Source organism: Cygnus olor, chromosome 1, assembly GCF_009769625.2.
Source record: "Cygnus olor isolate bCygOlo1 chromosome 1, bCygOlo1.pri.v2, whole genome shotgun sequence".
Taxonomy (NCBI): Eukaryota; Metazoa; Chordata; class Aves; order Anseriformes; family Anatidae; genus Cygnus; species Cygnus olor.
In genome coordinates this window covers 177,504,641-177,525,092 of record NC_049169.1, presented here as the reverse complement: position 1 = coordinate 177,525,092, position 20,452 = coordinate 177,504,641, and the positions used below count along the sequence as shown (strand labels likewise).

The 20,452-nt window shown below is 39.6% G+C and overlaps 1 protein-coding gene across 10 annotated transcripts in view; it reads right to left on the bottom strand.

Moving 5' to 3' along the window:
• Positions 1–15,839, bottom strand: part of AKAP11 (A-kinase anchoring protein 11) — a 43,612-nt gene extending 27,773 nt beyond the window's left edge. For 3 of the 10 annotated variants that reach the window (XM_040541330.1, XM_040541383.1, XM_040541407.1), the window contains exons 1-4: positions 15,721–15,839; positions 10,712–10,815; positions 4,728–4,844; positions 975–1,022 (exon numbers count right to left, since the gene is read on the bottom strand). In XM_040541330.1, the coding sequence (XP_040397264.1) occupies positions 975–1,022; positions 4,728–4,844; positions 10,712–10,771 (225 nt within the window). In that variant the 5' untranslated portion in view covers positions 10,772–10,815; positions 15,721–15,839. The other 7 variants (XM_040541351.1, XM_040541398.1, XM_040541390.1 and 4 more) reach the window with 6 other exon arrangements.
• Positions 15,840–20,452: the final 4,613 nt, after the last annotated feature.

Sequence of the window (20,452 nt, the reverse complement as noted above, 5' to 3'; positions counted from 1 at the left end):
CTCTACATGCTCTTAGCATGCTTTATTGGAATGGTACTGTAGCCCCCTATTATAGGAAAAGGAACATTGGCTTTTTCTTTTTCAGCATTATCTCAGATAACTTTATATTTATTGAAAACACAGAAAAGGCCTGTGAAAGATTTATGATTTTTTTTAAAGCAATCTAAACACTATGCATCTATATTGTACGAAGCAAGTCTTCATAAACCTACTCAGCCTAATTTTTGTATAAATGTCATCTAACTCTATACAATCAAATAGCTCTCACCCATACTTGGGTGAATATTTAGCAGGACTATAATTTTATTAATTAGCAACAAAGGTACAATTCTGAACACAAACGGATTCATACGTTTCTATTGTTTAATAGATGTTTTAAACATCAGCAAACCATTACAGCAATCCCTACTGAGATCTGGACAAAGTGTGGAGTAGCACTACAAACATGTTATGGTGTTATACTGACATACAAGTTGCACAAGAGAAATCAATCCTTAACTTCTTAAAATTGTATGACAACCCCACAAATTGGCTACGCTTCCCTCTTTAAATATTTCCTCATCTAAGTCTCCAGAAATAATAGCAATTGCATGGCTAGCAGTCAATTCAGAGAACTTCTAGCTTTGCACACTGTGACTGCACTATATTAATAAGCACAAATATTAAGAAGGTCACATACAGTTTTTAACAAAACAAACAAACTACAATTTAAGTATGCCATTTCAGACCATTCCAACACAAAGACTGCTTCAGGCTGTATTCAAAATAGATATAGAAACACTAGTGATGACATTAAAATAATTATATTCAACCTCTCAACAATGTTTAAAACTGTTATGCTTTTAAATGCTGAATGCAAACATATTTCATTTCTCAAAAATCAAAACTCCTCTATCCCACAAACTGTGTACTACTTAGAAGAAAGCACCAGTGCTGAAGAACATTGTTTTCCAATCCAGACAGACATACCATACCTGCAAATGTGCAGTACCCATCTCTTCAGCAAAACCTATAAATGTAATCTGTAGAATAAACACATGAACAATATTAAAGAAACAGAACAAAACTTTGTAGATTTCCTATAGACATTTAAAAGTTTAGCAGATTTTATCATAAAGCTTCATTCTACCACCACAAAAACCATACGTTTGGGTAGCATAACTTGCCTGAACAGTAGTGCAGAGTCTTACATATAAACAGTAACACTGTAAGATTTGACTTGTAGATATCAGCTCAGACTAAAGGGCACATACAACATACAAAACCCACTACACAGAAAATTTTCTAATGGCCTATTGGCTGGTATAAATTTATCAACACATACATGTCCCATTCAGTCTGTTAAAATAAACATGATTTTGCAAAGATCAGCGCTTTAGGCTGGACACGTATAAACCAGTTCCGATCCGAAATCTGTCCATGCTAACAAACTACAACACATTTGGATATACTGAAGAGAGCACAGTGCTAACACCTAGACTATTTACCACGTAAACTGACTATCCTCAGGCCAAAAGACAGCAGATGTGTTTTAATCCACTTGTTTGCACGCAATATCCAAGTAGACAAACCCCTAAAGTAAAAGGATTAAAATATTCAACCTCAAAAAAACCTCATCAGACTCAAGAACCTGGTATATGTCAGAAATGTCAACCGTACCTCTGGTTTTTGGGCTTGTAGACAAGGGTGATATTTTATTACACTCTCCTTCTATTCTGCCTACAGGCATCTTGTATCATTCAACACTAACAGATCAAAGGCAGCAAATATTTTGTATTATCTTCATTCTTCAGTGCCAGCTCATGATCTATGTTACATACACCTATTCAAACTTTGTTTCCAATGTCAGATTTCCTCAGTTCTCATTTAATATTTCCCTTATGACTCATCAATAAGGTAACTGCATACTACTAAAAAACCCAAAGCATTTATTTTCAAAGCAAGGTTGTAATAACTGGTACACAAAGGTTAAATGCTTCCACTGATATTTGCAGTTAAATGTGATATGGCTTGGATTCAATTATTTTAGAGCACTATGCAATAGAATGGATTTTTCATATTCAAGTCACAGCTCATGTAGAATCACAGAATGATTTGGGTTGGAAGGGACCCTAAAGATCATCTAATTCCAACCCCCTGCCATGGGCAGGGGCACCTCCCACCAAACCAGGTTGCCCAAAGCCCCATCCAGCCTGGCCTTGAACACCCCCAGGGATGGGGCAGCCACAACTTCTCACATTAAATTTGTGACACCTACTCCCTGTTTATATAAAGTAGTCAAATGGTTCTCGCATCTAAAATTAGCAAAGAATACCTCTGTGCTTATCATCACTTACTGTTTCAACAACTTGCCTGTGCGTATATAGAAACTATGAAAGAACTAGGAAAAGAAATGGCTGAAAAACAATCGCTTTGTAGTGTATTTGAGTTTCGAATAAGTGGTACGTTTTGTCACACATTGAAATGATAAGCCTCCTTTCAAACTGAAATCATACTAAAATACTAAAAATTCTGACTTGTTTATTTCAGATGGTGTCATGTTAGGAAACTACTTTGCCCCCAGAAAGCATCTTCCTGTTTACATCCACTCATCCTTATTTCAGTTACGACAAAATCCTAAATGAAACGCTTTGTAGTAACATTCCAAAGAGCTCTTGGCAAATTACATTTCTCCAGCACCACATTCACTGTGCTAACTATGAAACAATCCTTTTCAATTGATACATCCTTCAGTTCCGACTTTTTTTTTTTTATCCATACAGTATCTGCAAGACACCTTTCAATTCCTTCGTCTTTTACCTGCACAATACCTACAATATGAACTGAATTCCTCCACAGAAGAGGCATAAGAGAATACCAAGCAATTTAAGGACTTGGAGGAAAACCAGTTCTCTGAAGATATTTTGGGGGGCTTTAGGGTCTGCTGATGCTCGTACACCCATTTGATGCTGGTACACCATTTCTTAGCAGGTGTATGCTCTTTTTTTTGTCTTCTTACATGTCCTTTCCTCTTCCTCAAAATAGTAATTCCAATCCCTTCCCTCTCCCACAGAATACTTCATTGTGCAAGACAGGGCAGCACGCAGGAGCTGCAGCTTTGCACAGATGAGGACTAACAGGTCAGTATGAACACTGATTAGCCAGCAAACTGCCATCAAAGAGACCACACCACTGCTGAGTCTGCCTATTTCTGCCTCAGTGACAACATTAATTTAGATTTATTATGTCTAAACTCCAGTTTTCATAGAAACATAATCACCTTTAAGATCGCAAACATGTCTGAAAATAGCGCAGCCATTCAGAAGTTGTTGGGAGTAGGCCAGGGAGATCGAAGGGCCAACAATCAGTAAGACAAGCCTATGTTTTAAACTATATGTGACACTAGATTTGAAGGTTATCAAAATCCATGGGCACAGAGGTGCTTGACTGAAACGGCAGAGGAAGCCTAAACCTGGTTTTCATACGTCTAAGCAATTACCTTCACAGTCCTAATAATTTCTTTTAACAATATTCTGTATATAGATGTCTTTCTCTGTATTTTTATAAGAAAAAACACCTGTTCTGTGGTCCTTCTATCGACCCTCTTACACTTCAACCACAGGGCTCTTAATTGTTTGAGCTAATAAGGTAACTAAATATAGGAAGGTATCTTTGTCCATAGGGACCATCCTTATAGGCACATCAACTGTTGCCAGCTGTTTGCTGTTCAGCAATTTTTGCTAAAAAAAAGTGGGGGATGGGGGGGGTGGAGGGTTCATCTTTCACAAGAATAGCTCCTTGCCCGCTCCCCAAACACTTGATCCAGTCACCAACCTCACTATCCAGCCAGTTCCCAACACTCTGGAGACACCCACGCAATCCTCCCTCCCCTCTGCTGGTCACACAATCTGCGTCTTCCCTTTCTCCTGCTACTCCTTATCTAACTACCAGTCTTCCTTAATGATTTTCTGAGCTTTTTTTGCTTCATTTCCACTTCTCTCTGACCAGTTCAGGTCACCATCCCCTTCCATAAGCTCCTTTGTCAAGCCTGTCAACTACTCAGTAGCCTTCTAAAGCTCTTAATAAGAGATACACAGTACATGCTGCTTCTTAGCTTTTTATTTTCCCTTAGAGCAGCTTCTTCAGTCTTATAACTCAAACAGTTCTAGTCATCCTCCTCACAGCTCAAGATTTACCTGTATAGCCCTGATTTCTGTCCAGGCTTACTGTTTTTTATTGTTGTTTGTTCATTTGTTTTTTAACCCTTTTTCCACCACCAGACCTTGTTTAATTTTTGGCCTAAATATTCATGTACGAGAAGCCCTGACCCACTTTACTGGATCCGCTTTTAGTGCGGATATTCACAAGGTAAATATGAGTAATCCACAAACGTTTATCTTCAGACCTGGATCAAAATGCTCCGCTACTTTTGTTAGGGTACTGTCCATACAACCTGATCACAGTAGTGCTCACAAATGCAGTACACCCAGTTACACAATTCTTACAAAGTCCACACGTTTTATTATTTAGTTTCACAATTCCCACAAAGCAGAGAAACATCATCTTGAAATGTCACAGCTGTTTTCAACACTACAGCGGCTGAATTCAAGAATGACAATTTGGGGTAGAGAGTTACCAGCCAGTAAGTCGCAATATTGCTCACATTTGCTATTCCCATTCTGCTGCAAGCTATATAATCTTCTACCATAACTAAAAATATATATATAAATAGTAAGGTTAAGCCAAACCTCAATAAAACGATCTTGTTCTTCCCGATTTACACATTCATCTGCTGATATACTGCATAACTCTTTCCTGCTGTGTAGCAGTGACTTCATAGACTGCAGAACACCTTCACCAAAACTCTGAAAAAGAATGGAAAAGAAAGGACAAATGTATTTTCAGTTTTCAATACAGCGTCTATCCCTTATACTCCCATAGTTTTCCTTACTATAAGTATTGCTTCAAACAATTTTGTATATAAACCACCACTAAAATTTTAACCACTAAATTCCACATCTTGAGTTTAAACAGATAAGGTCTTTTCTTCAAGAAAATTTTATTGCAAAATAAGTTGTCTGTATTTAAAAAAAAAAATAATAATAATATGGTGAGAACATGTAGACTTGGGAAAAAGAAACAGATGAATCCAAGAAGAAACCCAAGCCCCACCCATTCCATTCCTTGGAGCCTGTACATGGAACTTTCCATCAGCTTTTCCTTAAAGAGAATGAAAAGCAAGTTTAGCCAAGAAATGTTATAGAGGTGGCTTCACCAGTCAGAGTGGAAGAAAACAAACAAAAAAATTCAAGAACCACCCTACACATTCTTCTTCCCCATTCTGTGAAAAAAATAAAGAACTTAATTCTATGTAATTATTTAACATTTATTTAAATGTATGGTGACATGCAAGCATGACTAAAAAAGGTTTGAAAATCTAGGAATTTCTCCCAGTGTAACAAAATGCAGTAAAACAGAAGCGTTATTATCACTGCTATCTGAAATCAAATAAAACAAGATGACAGAAAAACTGAAGGTGTCCTCAGCTTGTAAGAAAACCAACCTACAATACCCTCGCACTTTTATTTTTTGAAAGTCAGCCACCTTTTTTCTTCAATTTTGTTTTTAAAATTGTCTTCTCTAGCAAGTAGAAAGGTTAAGAAGTGAAAATAAGACCACAATGTGGTTATAAATTGTCGATCTAGTTATTTATTCTCCATATGATTGCCCTGATAAAAATTAAGTGAGAAATGCATCAAGTTTACAAGTTATTTCAAACCTGCATAGCTTCGTAAACAACAGTACAAGTACTAGAAAGCGAAATTTAGTCAGAGAAGGCTTTGCATTTCTGACAATCCCACAACAAATGCAATCCCTTTATGGTAAAAACTGATCTTAGGTATCAAAATTAAACCTCAGGAAAGATGATTCTGCTCTGAAAAAAACAAAAACAGTGTTATACACTACCGCACTAGAAGCCCAATTAGCACGGCCAGTGTTACCACGCTTGTGTTCATCGTAATGCAAAACTAGGAAAGCATTTCTAGAATGGATAGACAAAAGCAAAATTCAGGATCCCTGAAATTACCAAAACATATTTCAGAACATTAGCAAACAAGGCTAGGACAGCAATGGCCAAGTGACATTAAAGCAGTCAAAACAGGCATTTTTATGGAAAAGTAAGAGATGGCAATGCAACCAAAGTACTTTGGAGTGCATTTAAGGCAGTTTGGGGGTCATTTGAAATAAATTTTAAATTGATTCAAATAATTCTGACTTCCATCTACTCCTTTGTCTCCCTATGTTTAGCTGCAATTTTCCTCTCACAACGTTGCATAAATATCTCCATACTTTCCAAAATATGCAGACAATATGCAGACTCTGACTCTAACTCATCCAGATGTACAGGTGGCTGCAATGCCAATACTGCTCAGAGACTCTCCCGCAATAGATCTAGAAGCACTAACTCTCTCCCCCACTCGTCCCACAGAAAAGTAATTTCTGAAGTCAAACCAACATGTTGAAATGTCTCATTTTCAGCTTATACAATAACTTAATCAGTCACAGCACTCAAAACATTAATAAAAAAGTCAAACATGACCTGCTAATTCTCTGCAGGCCAGAAGTAATCCAGTCTGACAAGTGCTGAAGATTATTCTCTAGTTACTGGGTTTTCTAAGGCTACAAAGTATCAACATACATCTTAATTATATGTAAGTATTTTCTTCCTTAGTAAGTTCAATATTTTGAAAGAAAAGGCAGGATGGAAAACTGAACAAAAGTATGGCATTAATAATTACTATAGTTAGAGTTACTAAACTCAGATGCTTGGAGAATGCTAGGCTGAAGTACATAAGAAAGAAATGTGCAACAATCTGAAAAAAAATCTCCCTCAGGTCTGGAAGAACTGTCAAACAATACTACATGAAGGTCTGGCAGACCCCCCCCGTACCAAACCCTTGCCACGCAAACCCAATACACACACTGACAGAGGCCCTACATGACTGAAGAGATAAAATATACTGACTTAAGAAGGAGTGGAAGGAGGTGATGTGTGTTTTTAAGATCATATGAATGAATATAAAAGAGCTTAGAACATGGAAAGAATAAACAGATATGGAAATTACCAGGCAGAAGATAGATCTCATCTACCTCGACCACATTACCTTCCATAGTTTACTGACACTGAACCAAAGGGAGAGTTAAAAAACGGAGAGCTTGTAGAAGAGCTGCTTCTGGAAAAGAACTCGCCTAGCCAGAGCCAGCAAAGGGATTTTTTGATAGGATAACAGATGTGGGCCAGTAACCAAAAATCAGCTTCTTCCAACTTGAGACTGAGGTCAAGTATCATCAGCATGAATAAGTGTTAAAAAAAAAAAAAAAAAAGAGTAAATGTACAGACGAACCTGGTAACTCAAAGCAAGCAGGTATCATCAATTAAGAAGAGAGGTGGCATATACAGGAAGAAATTCCTCAAGGTAATAATAGTTTGAAATGCAAACGTATGAAGCACAAGGTTATGTCCTCAAAAACTAATAGCAAGCATTTAAATAGAATTCTGAATTCACAAGCTGGGAAGCAAGAGACCTGACTTTATCTTTTGATCATGATATAGCAGTGAACAATCAATATGATGCAGCACTGAAAATAGCAAACGTGACCCTTGCAGCATCCGTTACCAGAACTGACATCATTCCAGTCCTCTGTGATTGCACATACCATATCATCCACATGTAAAAAGAAGATTAACTTGCAACAAGCACAGAAAGGAGGACTATGAAGGATAATCACTGGAACGCAGAGGCTTTCATACAAAAGCACACTAAAACCTTGGCTTACAGTTTCCAAAAAATCGAGGTTAACAGAGAACAGACTTATGACTGTAAATACACCACAACGGTGAACATCAGCAAAAAGGAAAAAAAAAATACTGCTTAAGCTGAACACTGACACCTATGAACAGGTATAAATTTGCTGTGAATAGTTTCAGTGCGAAATTCATAAAGTTTTTAATCATTACAGCAGTGTGGTTCAAAAAGGCTTAAAATTAGTAGTAGGGGATTTTGGAGTTCAGGTTTTTTTTGTTAGTTTTGGTTTTGTGTTTTTGTTTTAATCTCCCCTCATTAACAGTGAGACTGTATTTGAAAACTTCTTCATATTACCACAACTCTGCTTTTGACAGCAGAGGACTGGACTCAATTTCAGGGAAAACCTCTTATCCAACAGGCACTGAAAGCAAGTCCCCTCAACTCCAGCCTGTGAGACACTCGGCTGAATTAAAAATTGAAAATCTGATAGTCTCAGGGACTCGCTGATCAGCGTAGGTAAAGACAAGGTCATCTTCAGCAGAAAGATGTTAATTTGTTCTTCTAAGTAGTACAACTACTACCAACATGCATCTACACATGGGCAAAAAAACAAGCTACCTAGAAAGCTCTACTTGCTAGGTCTGTGTACTCCTTCCTCACAGCAATCTCGAATTCAGATGTCTGACAGGAAACCCTACTTCAATAGTGAACGCAGATTTCAAACCTACTAAGTTATAGTAGGGGAAAATACAAATATCCTAAATTGCATGCAGAGCAAGACAGACCTCAACAATCAAAAATCCTTATCACTTCTCCAGCTTAAAAGAACAATGCAGAGTTTTGCATTGTTCCCTTTGCAGACCACATATCAAGAAGTCATTAGCTACAGATCCTTCACTGTATGACTAGCATACAGTTTCTACCAGTAAACTCAGTAACTGTTTTATACAACTGCTTCCTAAAAATTTCAAGCAACCAAACAAGCCTGCAAGATGTCTGTAACACTGGAAAAAACAACTTTGGCAAGGCTACCAGAAGGAAATTTCCAGGAACACTAACGGTATCAGAAAAAAAATCTCATTTTTTCTTCCATTATTTGCCAAGAAATCAAGTCCAATGCTGGCAAGTCACGTTTACTCTGCTCTTAAGTAACAAAAGAGCTCTTCTTGACTTCTGCTGCTGTAAGATTTAAACGGGCTTATTATTTTGAAGTCACTTTGTAAAAATGGAAACCTGAACTTTCAGTGTGCATACCACAACCATGCACTGACTTCTACAGCTACTTGAACATTTCCTTTTGAAGTATTATGAAGACAGGACTGACTGCAAGCTGTGAATCAACAGCAGATGAAATACAGTGCAATTCTGACCACCCTACTGCCTGGCTCTGTGAGAAAGAACGGAAGCTCTCCACCATTTCTTAAGTAGCTACCCCTCATGGAAAAATCAAGAGGAGACCGCTACAAATCAAAACACCAGAGTCAGTCTGAATGAAAACAGAGTTCTGTGAGACACCTGGGAAGGGCGGAATTCATGTCGCTGGAACCACACAGTCCTGACTGCTTAATGGCAATTCATAGAACTAGCATTTTAGGCAACCGTTATTATCTGTGAGGAATCACTAGTCACTGTCATTATTAGAGAGATGTTTCTGCAATGCGAAGGCCTAAAAACCTAGGGGATTTTTGTCTGTTTTTATGTTGGGGCTGTGCATGTTTAAATTGAAGAGGAAATAAAAAGGGCAGATTAAAAACATCCTCTAAAATTCACTCTATGCTCAAGCGTAAAATGACCTGAATGTTGTTAAACAAATAATTTAACTGTAGTTTATTCGTAAACCTGTAAAAAAAAGTTGTATATACATTGTGTCTTAAAGTGAAAGAATATCACCCATAATTAGAAATTGCTTAATGCATGGCAGTTACCAGAAACTGGAAGATAACAGATTATCAGAAGATGGCAGTTATCACAAACATGGCAGGTAGCAGAAACTGGAACAAGTGATTCTCTGCCTGGCAATTCCGTAATGCTCGTATTTGCTCTCAAGCTGTTCCTACAGGACCTATACTACATACCCAGACTTTAAAAAAAAAAAAAAAAAAAAAAAAAAAATCTGTTTTATGGAACAAAACAATGCAGTTTCCAGGTGACAAAATTTTTTCTTGCTCAGTTTCTCTTCTTTAGCACCGTACACAGTTTTAAGTCAAAAGTCAAGGAAGATCCAGAAAAATACTCATCTGCATTCAACTACTTTGAGAAATATCATTAGATAAATCAATTTGTTCCTTCAGGATAAACTGCCGTGTAATACTTTCATTTGAGGAAGCTGTAGGTTATTTCTCTAAACTGAAGGGACAAAATAAAAAGAATAAATAAATACTGTTCAAAAAATAATCTTTCACAAGTGTTAGGCAGACTTTACTTTTCACCAAAGCACCACCCAGAAGTTCACGTAAACAATAAAGATAAGCCAGGACGGAAACAAAGGTCTAAAGATACTACTGTAAGCCCGAACACAGATTTCACATAACAGTTTTCAATGAACACTATGTATTTATATTTTAATTTGTTACATATAAATGCGAACCAACACTCAAAATAAAAGAGTTATATTCCATAAACAAGACAAATTTTAACATATAAATACATCACAGTTATATCACATCACCTCAAAACAAAAAAGGAAGCCAAGAGACAAAAGCCTTCTTCCAATTATTCTTTCTCACAGTTCTACTATGCTAAATATGCCAATGCATAAAGCAAGGACAGTTTTTTGCCTCTTTGAAACATTAGTCTACCGAAGTTAAAACTTAAAAAGCAACAAACACAAACAAAAAATCCTTAACGTTCACTTCGTTTATTATTACACTGCTGCAAAAAAGATGCAAAATCTATGAATTTTTTTTTTTTTTTAAATGAGTTACCTTTTTCACAGACGTTCTTGGTTTCATTCGACTGCCTTGAGCCCTTGCGTACGTATCCATGATTTTACCAATCTTAGTATCCAATGAAAGTCAGCTCAAAATACCTACAAAAACATTTACACTTGATTATTTTTATGGTTCCCCACTTAGTTAGTAATACAATTTGAAAATGCAAGTAGACAAAACAAGAGCCTATAGAAAGAAAATACATTTTGAAACTAAGATGAAGCAGCACACCATCCAGATTGTTGCCCTTGGAAAATATACCGCCTTAACTTAAAATGATGCAGAAAATGTAAAATTAATGGTAACAATAACCCCCCACACACATATTACAGCTAGTTCATAAATGTTTATTTAACTACATTTCAGTGGTGCCTTGGTGGAAGACAACATTATGTGAAATACTGTTTCACTATCATTGAGCCTTGGGTGAAGCTCATCAGCAGGCTCTTGTACCACACAAGGCACCAGAACAACGCTTCAGCAATCCGGAGGGGAAACATGTAGCTCTTACCCACTCCACCAACTGGCCTGATTATCTCTGTCACCTACGGACAAACAGTACACGACCCCTGTTTAGGATAACACACATCCACAGGCTTCTCGCACTGCTCTGAGCAGTCCTGCCTCAGCTGGCAAAACTCAGGGGACCAAGGGCGCATTCACCAGTGCTTCATCGTGATCGGTCAGAAGAGCTTCTGCTTACGCCAGCTACCCTTACTGATCTCAAGCCCAATTCCAACAACAAATACATGGATCTGGGAATGAAATCTAAACAGGTTTCACAATTTTCTCTGTTTAATTCACAGCAATAGAAAGAAACAAAATAATCTAATTTCACTCATCCCTATATCCCCCAAAACAGTGATGAATAAAAGGCATTAATGAAAACAGAAAGCGTATGCTGGCCTTTTAAGTCATATAAAAGTTTTGATACTTCATCTTTCTCGATGGTCACAGAATTTAGCCAAGAAAAGACTCCTGGTAAAACAAACCAGGTAAGGAGCACATCAAATTGACTGCAAAATAAAAAATAAATACATATCAATACATCAGAGCATAGTTCTCCTTTGCACAGCTAACCAGCTTGGTTTTCTTGACATCACTTCAAGCACACACACACACACACTCTTTATACAGGAACAAGCATGGGTTTGTCCTTGAGTAGGTGTAATTTAAATAAGAAAAGTAGTACTGACATAAAGTTATCGTATTCTTCATCTTCTCTCCCCCATCAGCAACTATAAAAACAAAGCCTCCTCACAGGTATAATAATAATGATGATTGCAGATATCTATTCACATTCCACCTTGATTTCTGCTTTCCTTCATAAAGATGAACTTGCCAGAATCTTCAAAAAAAAGTTACACCTACATAAACTGCACCATTTCCATTCCTGGAGCACAGCATCTCACTTAACTAGCTCTCTCTCAAGTTTGGAAAATTAAGACAACGATATGAAAAAGATAGGCAGACAGAATATATATATAAATATATAATCTCTATATAATAAAATCAAATAAATTAAATTACAGAAAACTTCTGTGGATAGAAGATTAAAACCATAATGATGCTTCTGTTTAGACTCGCGTGTTAAAAAAAAAATGCCATGAAATAATAACAAGCAAGAAAAAGAAGCCCACCTCCCTTGTCCCTGCTGCTCTACCTGAAGTGGCTAACCCACTCACTGGGTTAATCTCATCACACCAGGGAACCACTCTTAACACATCCTTGTGCTCAGAACAGCCATCTCTGGGACAGCTGGTTTCTCACCTAGGCTCGAGTACTACTGCTCCAGCTCTGCCATCCACAGACCGACCATTCCTTGCAGCAATTCTAACAACGCCCGACACAAAAGTCACGGAGCTGACTTCATAACCACGCGGGTTCCAACAGCGTCTACTCAGGTACAGCGCTCCGCAGCTTCACCACCTTCAGACAGCAGGTTAAGCATTATCCTACGGTGTCAGCGAGCACACACTGGAGACCCACGCGCCCACACTGAACCCCCTGCAGCATCACATACCTCATGGAACTGGCAGCCTTGTAAAGCACCATGCAAAGATGCTGGAGAATAACTCTACTGGCCTACCCCTGGTGGTGGTTTTACTCGGGTGCGCGGCTGAGCTCCACCACAACCGCTCTCTCACACCCCCTTCCTCAAAGGGGAACGGGGAGAAAATACGATGAAAAGGGCTCAAGGGTTGAGATTAGGACAGGGAGATCGCACAGTAATTATCGTGACGGGCAAAACAGACTCAGCATAGAGAGACAGTAAGCTTGTTGCTTATTACTAACAAGCTAGAGAAGTGAGAAACAAAGGAAAGAAACTAAAAGCACCTTCCCCCCCATCCACCCTCTTCCACCTCCTCCCCCCGAGTGGCGCAGGGGAACGGGGGGAATGGGGATTGTGGTCAGTCTATAGCGCTTCTTCTCCGCTGCTCCTTCTCGGTCACTCTCGTCCCCTGTGTTGTTGGGTCCCTCCCACGGGATGCAGTCCTTGCTCAACTGATGCAACGTGGGCTTCCCACAGGCAGCAGCTCTTCAAGAACTGCTCCAGATATGGGTCCGTACCACGGGGTCCATCCCTCGGGGGCAAACTGCTCCAACCTGGATCCCCCACGGGCAGCAGCTCCTGCCAGGTCACCTGCTCCTGCGTGGACTCCTCTCCACAGGCTACAGGTCCGGCCCGGAATCTGCTCCAGAAGGGGTCTTCCACAGGCCGCAGGGGACTTCTGCTCCGGCGCCTGGAGGTCCACCTGCTCCACCGTGGTCCACGTAAACCCGCTACACCCCTGCCTCAACTCGACACCATAGCCATTTCTTCTTGTCTGCATCCTGCCCTATACAGGTTCCCTCCACCACCTACGGTTTCCCAGGTCTGTCACTCATTTCAGAGAAATCTCAGAGGTCCTGCTTGTCCAGGAATACAACACAGAACAAAAATTGAAGATGAATGAAATTATTATCTGTTTTTACAGTACCCAAACTTTCAAACTAACTGGAAAGGAAGCAAAAATACTGACAAACAAGACAGCCTGGAAATAGTTTGTACCTTGTTTAAATTAAAACCCAACATTTATGGTAACTTTTACTTCTTCATACTGTATTTGACTATTAGATTACATTTCCTCCTACTGTAAGCTCAACAAAAAAGGGGAATAAATGGCACAAATACCAGATGGAAGAGGAACAAAACTTTCCTGGTACTGAAAAGCTATCAGCATTCATTAAACAAACACGGGAATAACTGATAAAAGCATCTCTGTCTTTCTAGCAAGTTTTATTATGTTTTCTTTAGCAAATCATTGGCAAAATGATTTTAAGCTTTCTCATCAAACCACATAATGAGCATTCAGCTAGCTTTCCCAATCTTGTTTGAGTGCCTGTAACTGGCAAAATTCAGGAGTGAAATCAGCTTAAGTGCATTCAAGAGGAATTTTGCCATGCACTCTAACTCTTTATACAAATTTATCCCACACAACTTCACTGAAAGTCAGCGTGCACTGACAATCATTAGCAAACGAAAAGGAAATCTTTTTTGTCAGTAAGCACAAGCATGTGGAGCAAATCTTTTAAGTAGCTATATGGACATGTACACATGTCTATGTTGCATGGACGTGTACACGTGCACGTCTATGTTACAGGTATACAAGGGCTTGAGGCATTTGAACTGTACATGCAATAAATCTGAACTATACACAATAAGTTCTTATTAACGTAAGTTTCCTTTATGCTTTTTTATTTCTCTTTTCTAATAATTTATCACTTTCATTAATTGGGTTGGCAGTCTTGAAACAGCCTATTTATAAAAATGACAGACTGTCTTGACCACAGCCACATCCACACTAAGCAGGGTAGGTAAATACACCTCTGTTAGAAGTGCTGTATTCTTCTGTTCTTGCTTGAATCTGTGTCATTTTTTTCCCCCCTATTTCATATAGATATGACATGGATACCAAGCTTCACCAACTTCAAGAGAATCCTTCCTTTTCTCTGGCTAGATCACTGTTAAAAATCATTGCCCTTGCCTTTCCCCAGGACTGGACCTGAATTCTCAAAATACAGCCTTGGAAAAAAAACATTACTCCGGGTACCAGAAATATCCATTAGTCTAGATTTCGGGGGGACCGTGCAATTAAGTTTCTGTACTTTATTCTGTCACGTGTTTCATGCATAACTAAACCATTTAAGGGGGGTGATGTTGTTTTCCAACCAGCAGCATTTTTTTAAGCGAACTTACTCCCTCTTAGAAAGACCTTCACCAGAGAACACCTTGTTTAGCAGGCATTTTTTTCATTTTATAATCACACCAAATGATTAACAGGAAGAGGGAATAATCTAATTCACATTATTATGCTTCCACACTGAGTAACACATTCCATCAATGTACTTTTTCAACTGCCCACAGATTTTAAAGAATCCACAAGGGGTAAGAAATTACGAAATTACATCAACCAAGATGGCATAATTCAATTATCACGCCTCAAAAACTCACCTTGCCTGCGGGCCTAGAAATCCACCTGGACAAATGGAACCAAACCCTCTCTAAAAACACTTGATTTCCAAAGGATTTATTATTGACAGTATTGATGCCTTGATTCAATCGGACAATTCTGAAATAACCTTGCCAACATGAAGTGATGTAAGGCTGTTTCCTAGTGTAAGGGAACAGAATGGGGTTATTTAAGAAATATTGATTTTAATACCACTGATCCCGTCCAGGTACAACAGGAAGCTTTATTTTTCGATGCCTCTCTCTGGTAACATCACAGAGCTTCAATAACCCCGTTATAATACCAGATCTATAGTTCATAGTTACCTTATTTTCCATTCGATACGCAAGAGAACCAGCGAGCCCTACAGAAACCACTTCAGGTGTAATAAAACCCCCCAAAATCCCCTCAGCGAGAGAGCCGGGAAACCCAACAAGCAGCACTCGCCGCTCCCCCTCCCACCTGTGGCAGCGGGCGAGGAGGAGGAGGAGGGGAGCGGCCGGCCCGTACCTGTCGGTCTCCCTCGGCGCTCGCCGCCATTTCGCCTCCTCCAGCGCCGGCCCCGCCGCCGCCGCCGCCACCCCCGTCACGGCCGCGCGGCCCCGCCCCCCGCGCGCGACGCTCTCGCGACGCTTCCCCCTCCCCCACCCCCCCCAGCCTCACCGGGGAGTCGGGCGGGGGTCACGTGGGGCTCCCTCCGCCTTCCCCATTGGCTGCGGTCGGGCATCTCGGAGGGAGGGAGGGAGGGGCTGTGAGGGGGCGCGCACCGCCTCCGGCCCTGGGGGCCGTTACGGCCCTTACCCGCCCGTAGGGGGCGGGGCTGTGCCCGGTGAGGAGGCGGCGGGGCGCTAATCTCCTGCCGAGAGGGCACTAATGGGGAAGTTCCTCAAGCAGTACACAATGGTTAATGTTCCTCGAACAATGCACAATGGTTAATCCGACCCTAATGACGCTGTCCCTCCCCAAAAGACTCCCAGTGCCCAGCCAGGTTTAGCTGAGGCTTGGCGTACCAGGGTGTCACCGTGTCTACAGTGGCAAGTTGGTTGTGACAACCTCTGGAAGACGTGAAGGAAACAGTCCCCAAACTTGTTCTCAGCAAGAATCCAAAACTTAGACAGTGGCAGGAGGTGGAAAAGAAAATATTAATTAAAAAAAAAATATATAGCCCTGTAGCTTTTTTATTGAGGATTTCAAAGTGTGACTTACAGACAGACAGAGACTGCCTTGAGTTCTTATCATCTGCATTTCTTTCTTCTTTCCAGCACCATCTGAGCCCTATGGAAAGGCTGTGGGAATTTTTGCTAGTAGATCTCCATAGCTTTTCCACATAATTCCTGTTTCTACTTTTACTTAAGCTGTTACCTTCCTATTTAGTCCTTGATCACAGGCCATTTCTGGGTTGTATAATCGTTTTAGACACTTTAGAAGTCAGAGGATACGTATTCAATTACTCATTTTGCTAACAGATAGAGAAACTACATTTTAATTTACCCTGAAAACTAATAAGCTATGGGGCAAAGCTGCAAGCCATGCACAAACGAGGAGGATAAAAGAAACAAAGAACTACTGGTTCTAAAGTATGTCACAGTGTTAGCTAAGTGGGACAAATCAAAGGTCTCATATTCCCAGCAACTGCACATCCTTATGGGGTGGGGAAAAAGTAAATGAATAATTGAATCAAATTTAACTCAAGTTTGTCATCATTTCAATGTCCATGGAGACCATCCTGGTTTGGAAATGTATTCTTTTGAGTAAAGAAATTGTAACAGTTTTGCAGATCTTTGGTTAACCCAAAAATACCTCTTTTTGACCAACTCCTACAATCCAAATACCCTTCAGTTTTCATGAAAACTAAACGGTCTGTAAGAGGGGTTTGTTGTTCTTCATATATCAAGACTTACAGTTGGTAAACATTTACCAAAACAAAATAGATCTGGAAGTAATGTAAACATGAGAAAGCAGGCTTTAAAAATAAATTCAAGCTTTTCATTCCCTTTGTTCTATAATTCCCCTTAGACTATTCAGAATAATGAGTTCCTATGGCTTCCTGCCAAACCCTTAAAAAAAATCAAGATTTACCCTCATCAGGAAACTATGAAACAAAACCCGCAGCACGCCATTGTTTGTCAGAAAAAAAATGTTTTTTATACAATAATAAAAATTGAGATAGCTTTGAAATTATCTTTTCTTTTTTTCAACTGATTTAAGGTCTGCCTATGTAAATGCACAGAAAACTTGGCTGGTCAGCCAACGCTTCTTAAATGTAGATTAATTACAAAGAAATAGAGTATTTCTGGGCTCCAATATTTTGTGTCCTGTACAGCACATTTTGTACAGCTTAGTTTTATGTTTTTCAGAGCTGGGCCTCCCCAGCTGGGGTCTGTCCCATTGCCCCCAGCCAGGAGGAAGGGCAAGCTGGGAACAGCCCCAGCCCAGAGCATCAGGCTCTTCTGTGGGGACAGAAATGGGTCGAGGCCATGCAGGATGTCAGTCCATACATGGGAGACAGGATCAGGCCTGGGGAGGGGAATCACAGCCAGCCACAGCCCCAGGACATCAGCCCACAGGTTAGGATCAGGCCCAGAAAGGAACTAGCATCAGGTGAAGCTGGCTGGAGAGAGCAATGCATCTGTAGTGTCTTCTGTCTGCTCTTCCTGTATCAACAATGTGTATCTGTAGAATGTTTTTGTCAGAAATATTATGTCATTGGCACTATCCTAAGTCACCATCTAAACCTGTCTTTTAAGCTTGATATTTTCAAGATCACTGGCTTGGAGCGACTTTTTGAAGGATCGTCTCAGACTGACTTGTATGTCATCCTGCAAAGGTGTTCAAGGTGAGTTTTATAAAAGGAGATGAAGGATTAGTTGGTGATTTTACGGTAGTTTTTCATCTGTTTTCTAACTAGTTCCTTACTAAGATTTCTTCCTCTGTACATGACTTCTACACAGCTGCATAATTGTATCAGTGGCTTGTTAGTTTTTGTTGTTGTTGTTGTTGTTTGGTTGGTTTTGGATGATACTACCTGTAAAACATGCCCCTCTATAACTAAAGCTTTTTTAAGTCCAGGCAAGACATTAAATTACATCCTATAAACTATGCTGATGTAATTAATAATAAGAAGAATTTCTTTCTCAAAGGCAGATAGATAATTTATAGTCTTGCTATTCCTGCTTTAATTTGAGATAGACGCACTTTTAGTCTGAAAACCTGGGTAAGCCTTTCCACTGATGCCCTTGCAGTAGGCTGGGAAGGATCTGCCGTTCTTGATACTATTCTCAAAAAAAAAATAATAAAATAAAGTCTAAGGCTTATTTAATGTGAACTAATGATATAATTTCATGAATGATTTTGGGTGGCTTATCTGTTTATAACATAAGTTTCTGCTTCCCAGCCCAGCTACCTACCTGCTTTTACATCTGAACTGCTTCTGGACTGTGCCAGCATGAACATTTGTGAAATCAAGCAGTAAATGAGATTGAACTGAGAAGACTAAAAAACAACCTGCTTTCCTTCCTTTTTGCTGATCCAGTTCACCAACATAATAAATGTGTCAGCATCGCACTGGGGACAGCACAGAGACAACCACGTACAGAAACAGCTTAAATTGTCTTGTTCTGCCACCAAGTGCATACCCATGTGATGACTTGCATTGCCCTTTAAACCCTGCTCGATGTCACCTTGAAAACACTCTTGACACACCTACCAACTCCAAAACTGGAACTCTTCATCTGAGTGCGTTGTTTCATTACTCATCCTGTCAGGAATCTTTCACGTGTGCTGCACCATGGCATTTGTCTCTGACAAATGGTTCAGTTTCGGGCATTATGGCATAATGGTTTCTTTAGGCTGTCTCACTAATCTGTTGTTTCCAGTGACATCTCTGAGAAGTAATTTTTATTTGCATGTTTTTAGATTTTTTTTGTCTTTTTTTTTTTTCAGTGAAACTAATAATCTTTATATATAACTATGTTGCACTATTATTATTTTTTTTCTTTCCCAGGAGTTTGATCTGTAACTTACATAAATCATCTCCCAAAACAATTTGCATGAAAGACATAATCCACAGACTATATTCAGAATTCATCACTCAGTTCACCAGTTATGTCCTGCTGACAAATGGCTTCTCAGAGCCAACCTATTAGGCCTTTTAATACAAAATGGAAAGCGTTGCAAAATAACTTTATAAAGAGATGTATTGTGCTGCATAAAGACAGCTTCAGATGCTATGAGATTCTTATCCAAGAACTCTCCGGAGTCACATCCTTTCTGTGCATTGTGTTTACTTAAAGGATGCGATAACACCGTCACTACGTTACACAAGGGTGTACAATAATAACGAGAGCTGGCTGGGAAGTGAAATTTTTATTCTACAGGAAATTCCAGCTTGTCAATATTTTGTTTCATCGAGCACTGCAACAAAACACGTTGGCTCTGCAGCCTTTCTGGCAAAAATGGAACAATCTATTTCTTTGCCAGCTGACATGCCTGTGGAGCCAAGAAACCAACTGAGCAGTCGGCGTATTGCCAGGGAGAGAGAGGGCCAGTCAGCCGAGCTAAAGTAAACAGCCAGCTTGGGTGGACTTCTGTCCAGCTGCCACAGCCATGTCATGGCTTTAGCTTCTCTCAAAAGTTGTGATGGAACCAGTACTATCCAACTTTTCCAGTGCCAATCTGTTCAATCAGAAAGTGCATAAACACCCTCCCAAAAACTGACTGCTGTCAGAAAGGAATGAAACTGTACTTCACTTTGGATTCCTTATGGACTTCTTCAGCTTTGTCTTGTGATTTATGCACCTGTTGTTTGTTTGCTCGTTTGTTTTCCCCACTAGTGTGAGTTTATGACATCAACAAATCTTTCCTTAGAGATCACAGATGATACTTGAGCCCAGAAGGGAGTTTTTAGGGTGTTCTTCATTGCTAGTTTTGTGACTATTGTTATTCAAATGTTGTTATGTGCCAGGAGTACCTAATAATATCTGTTTGCATATGCCCACTATCCAGAAGGTACTGTTATGATAGACCATTAAATTGAAATCAACTCATGTCTGTTATCAAATATATGTCTCAATGTCTTCAGTCTATATTTATGGATGAATCTAAGTTACTATGAGCTTGTCAAAGTGCAGTCAAGAGGCAAATACATCTGAACTAGGTAAAAGATTGTGATCTTTACACCATACTGTGTAATTGGTAATGTCAAGGTCAACACTAATACAGAGAGCCCTCTTCATTTTCTGAA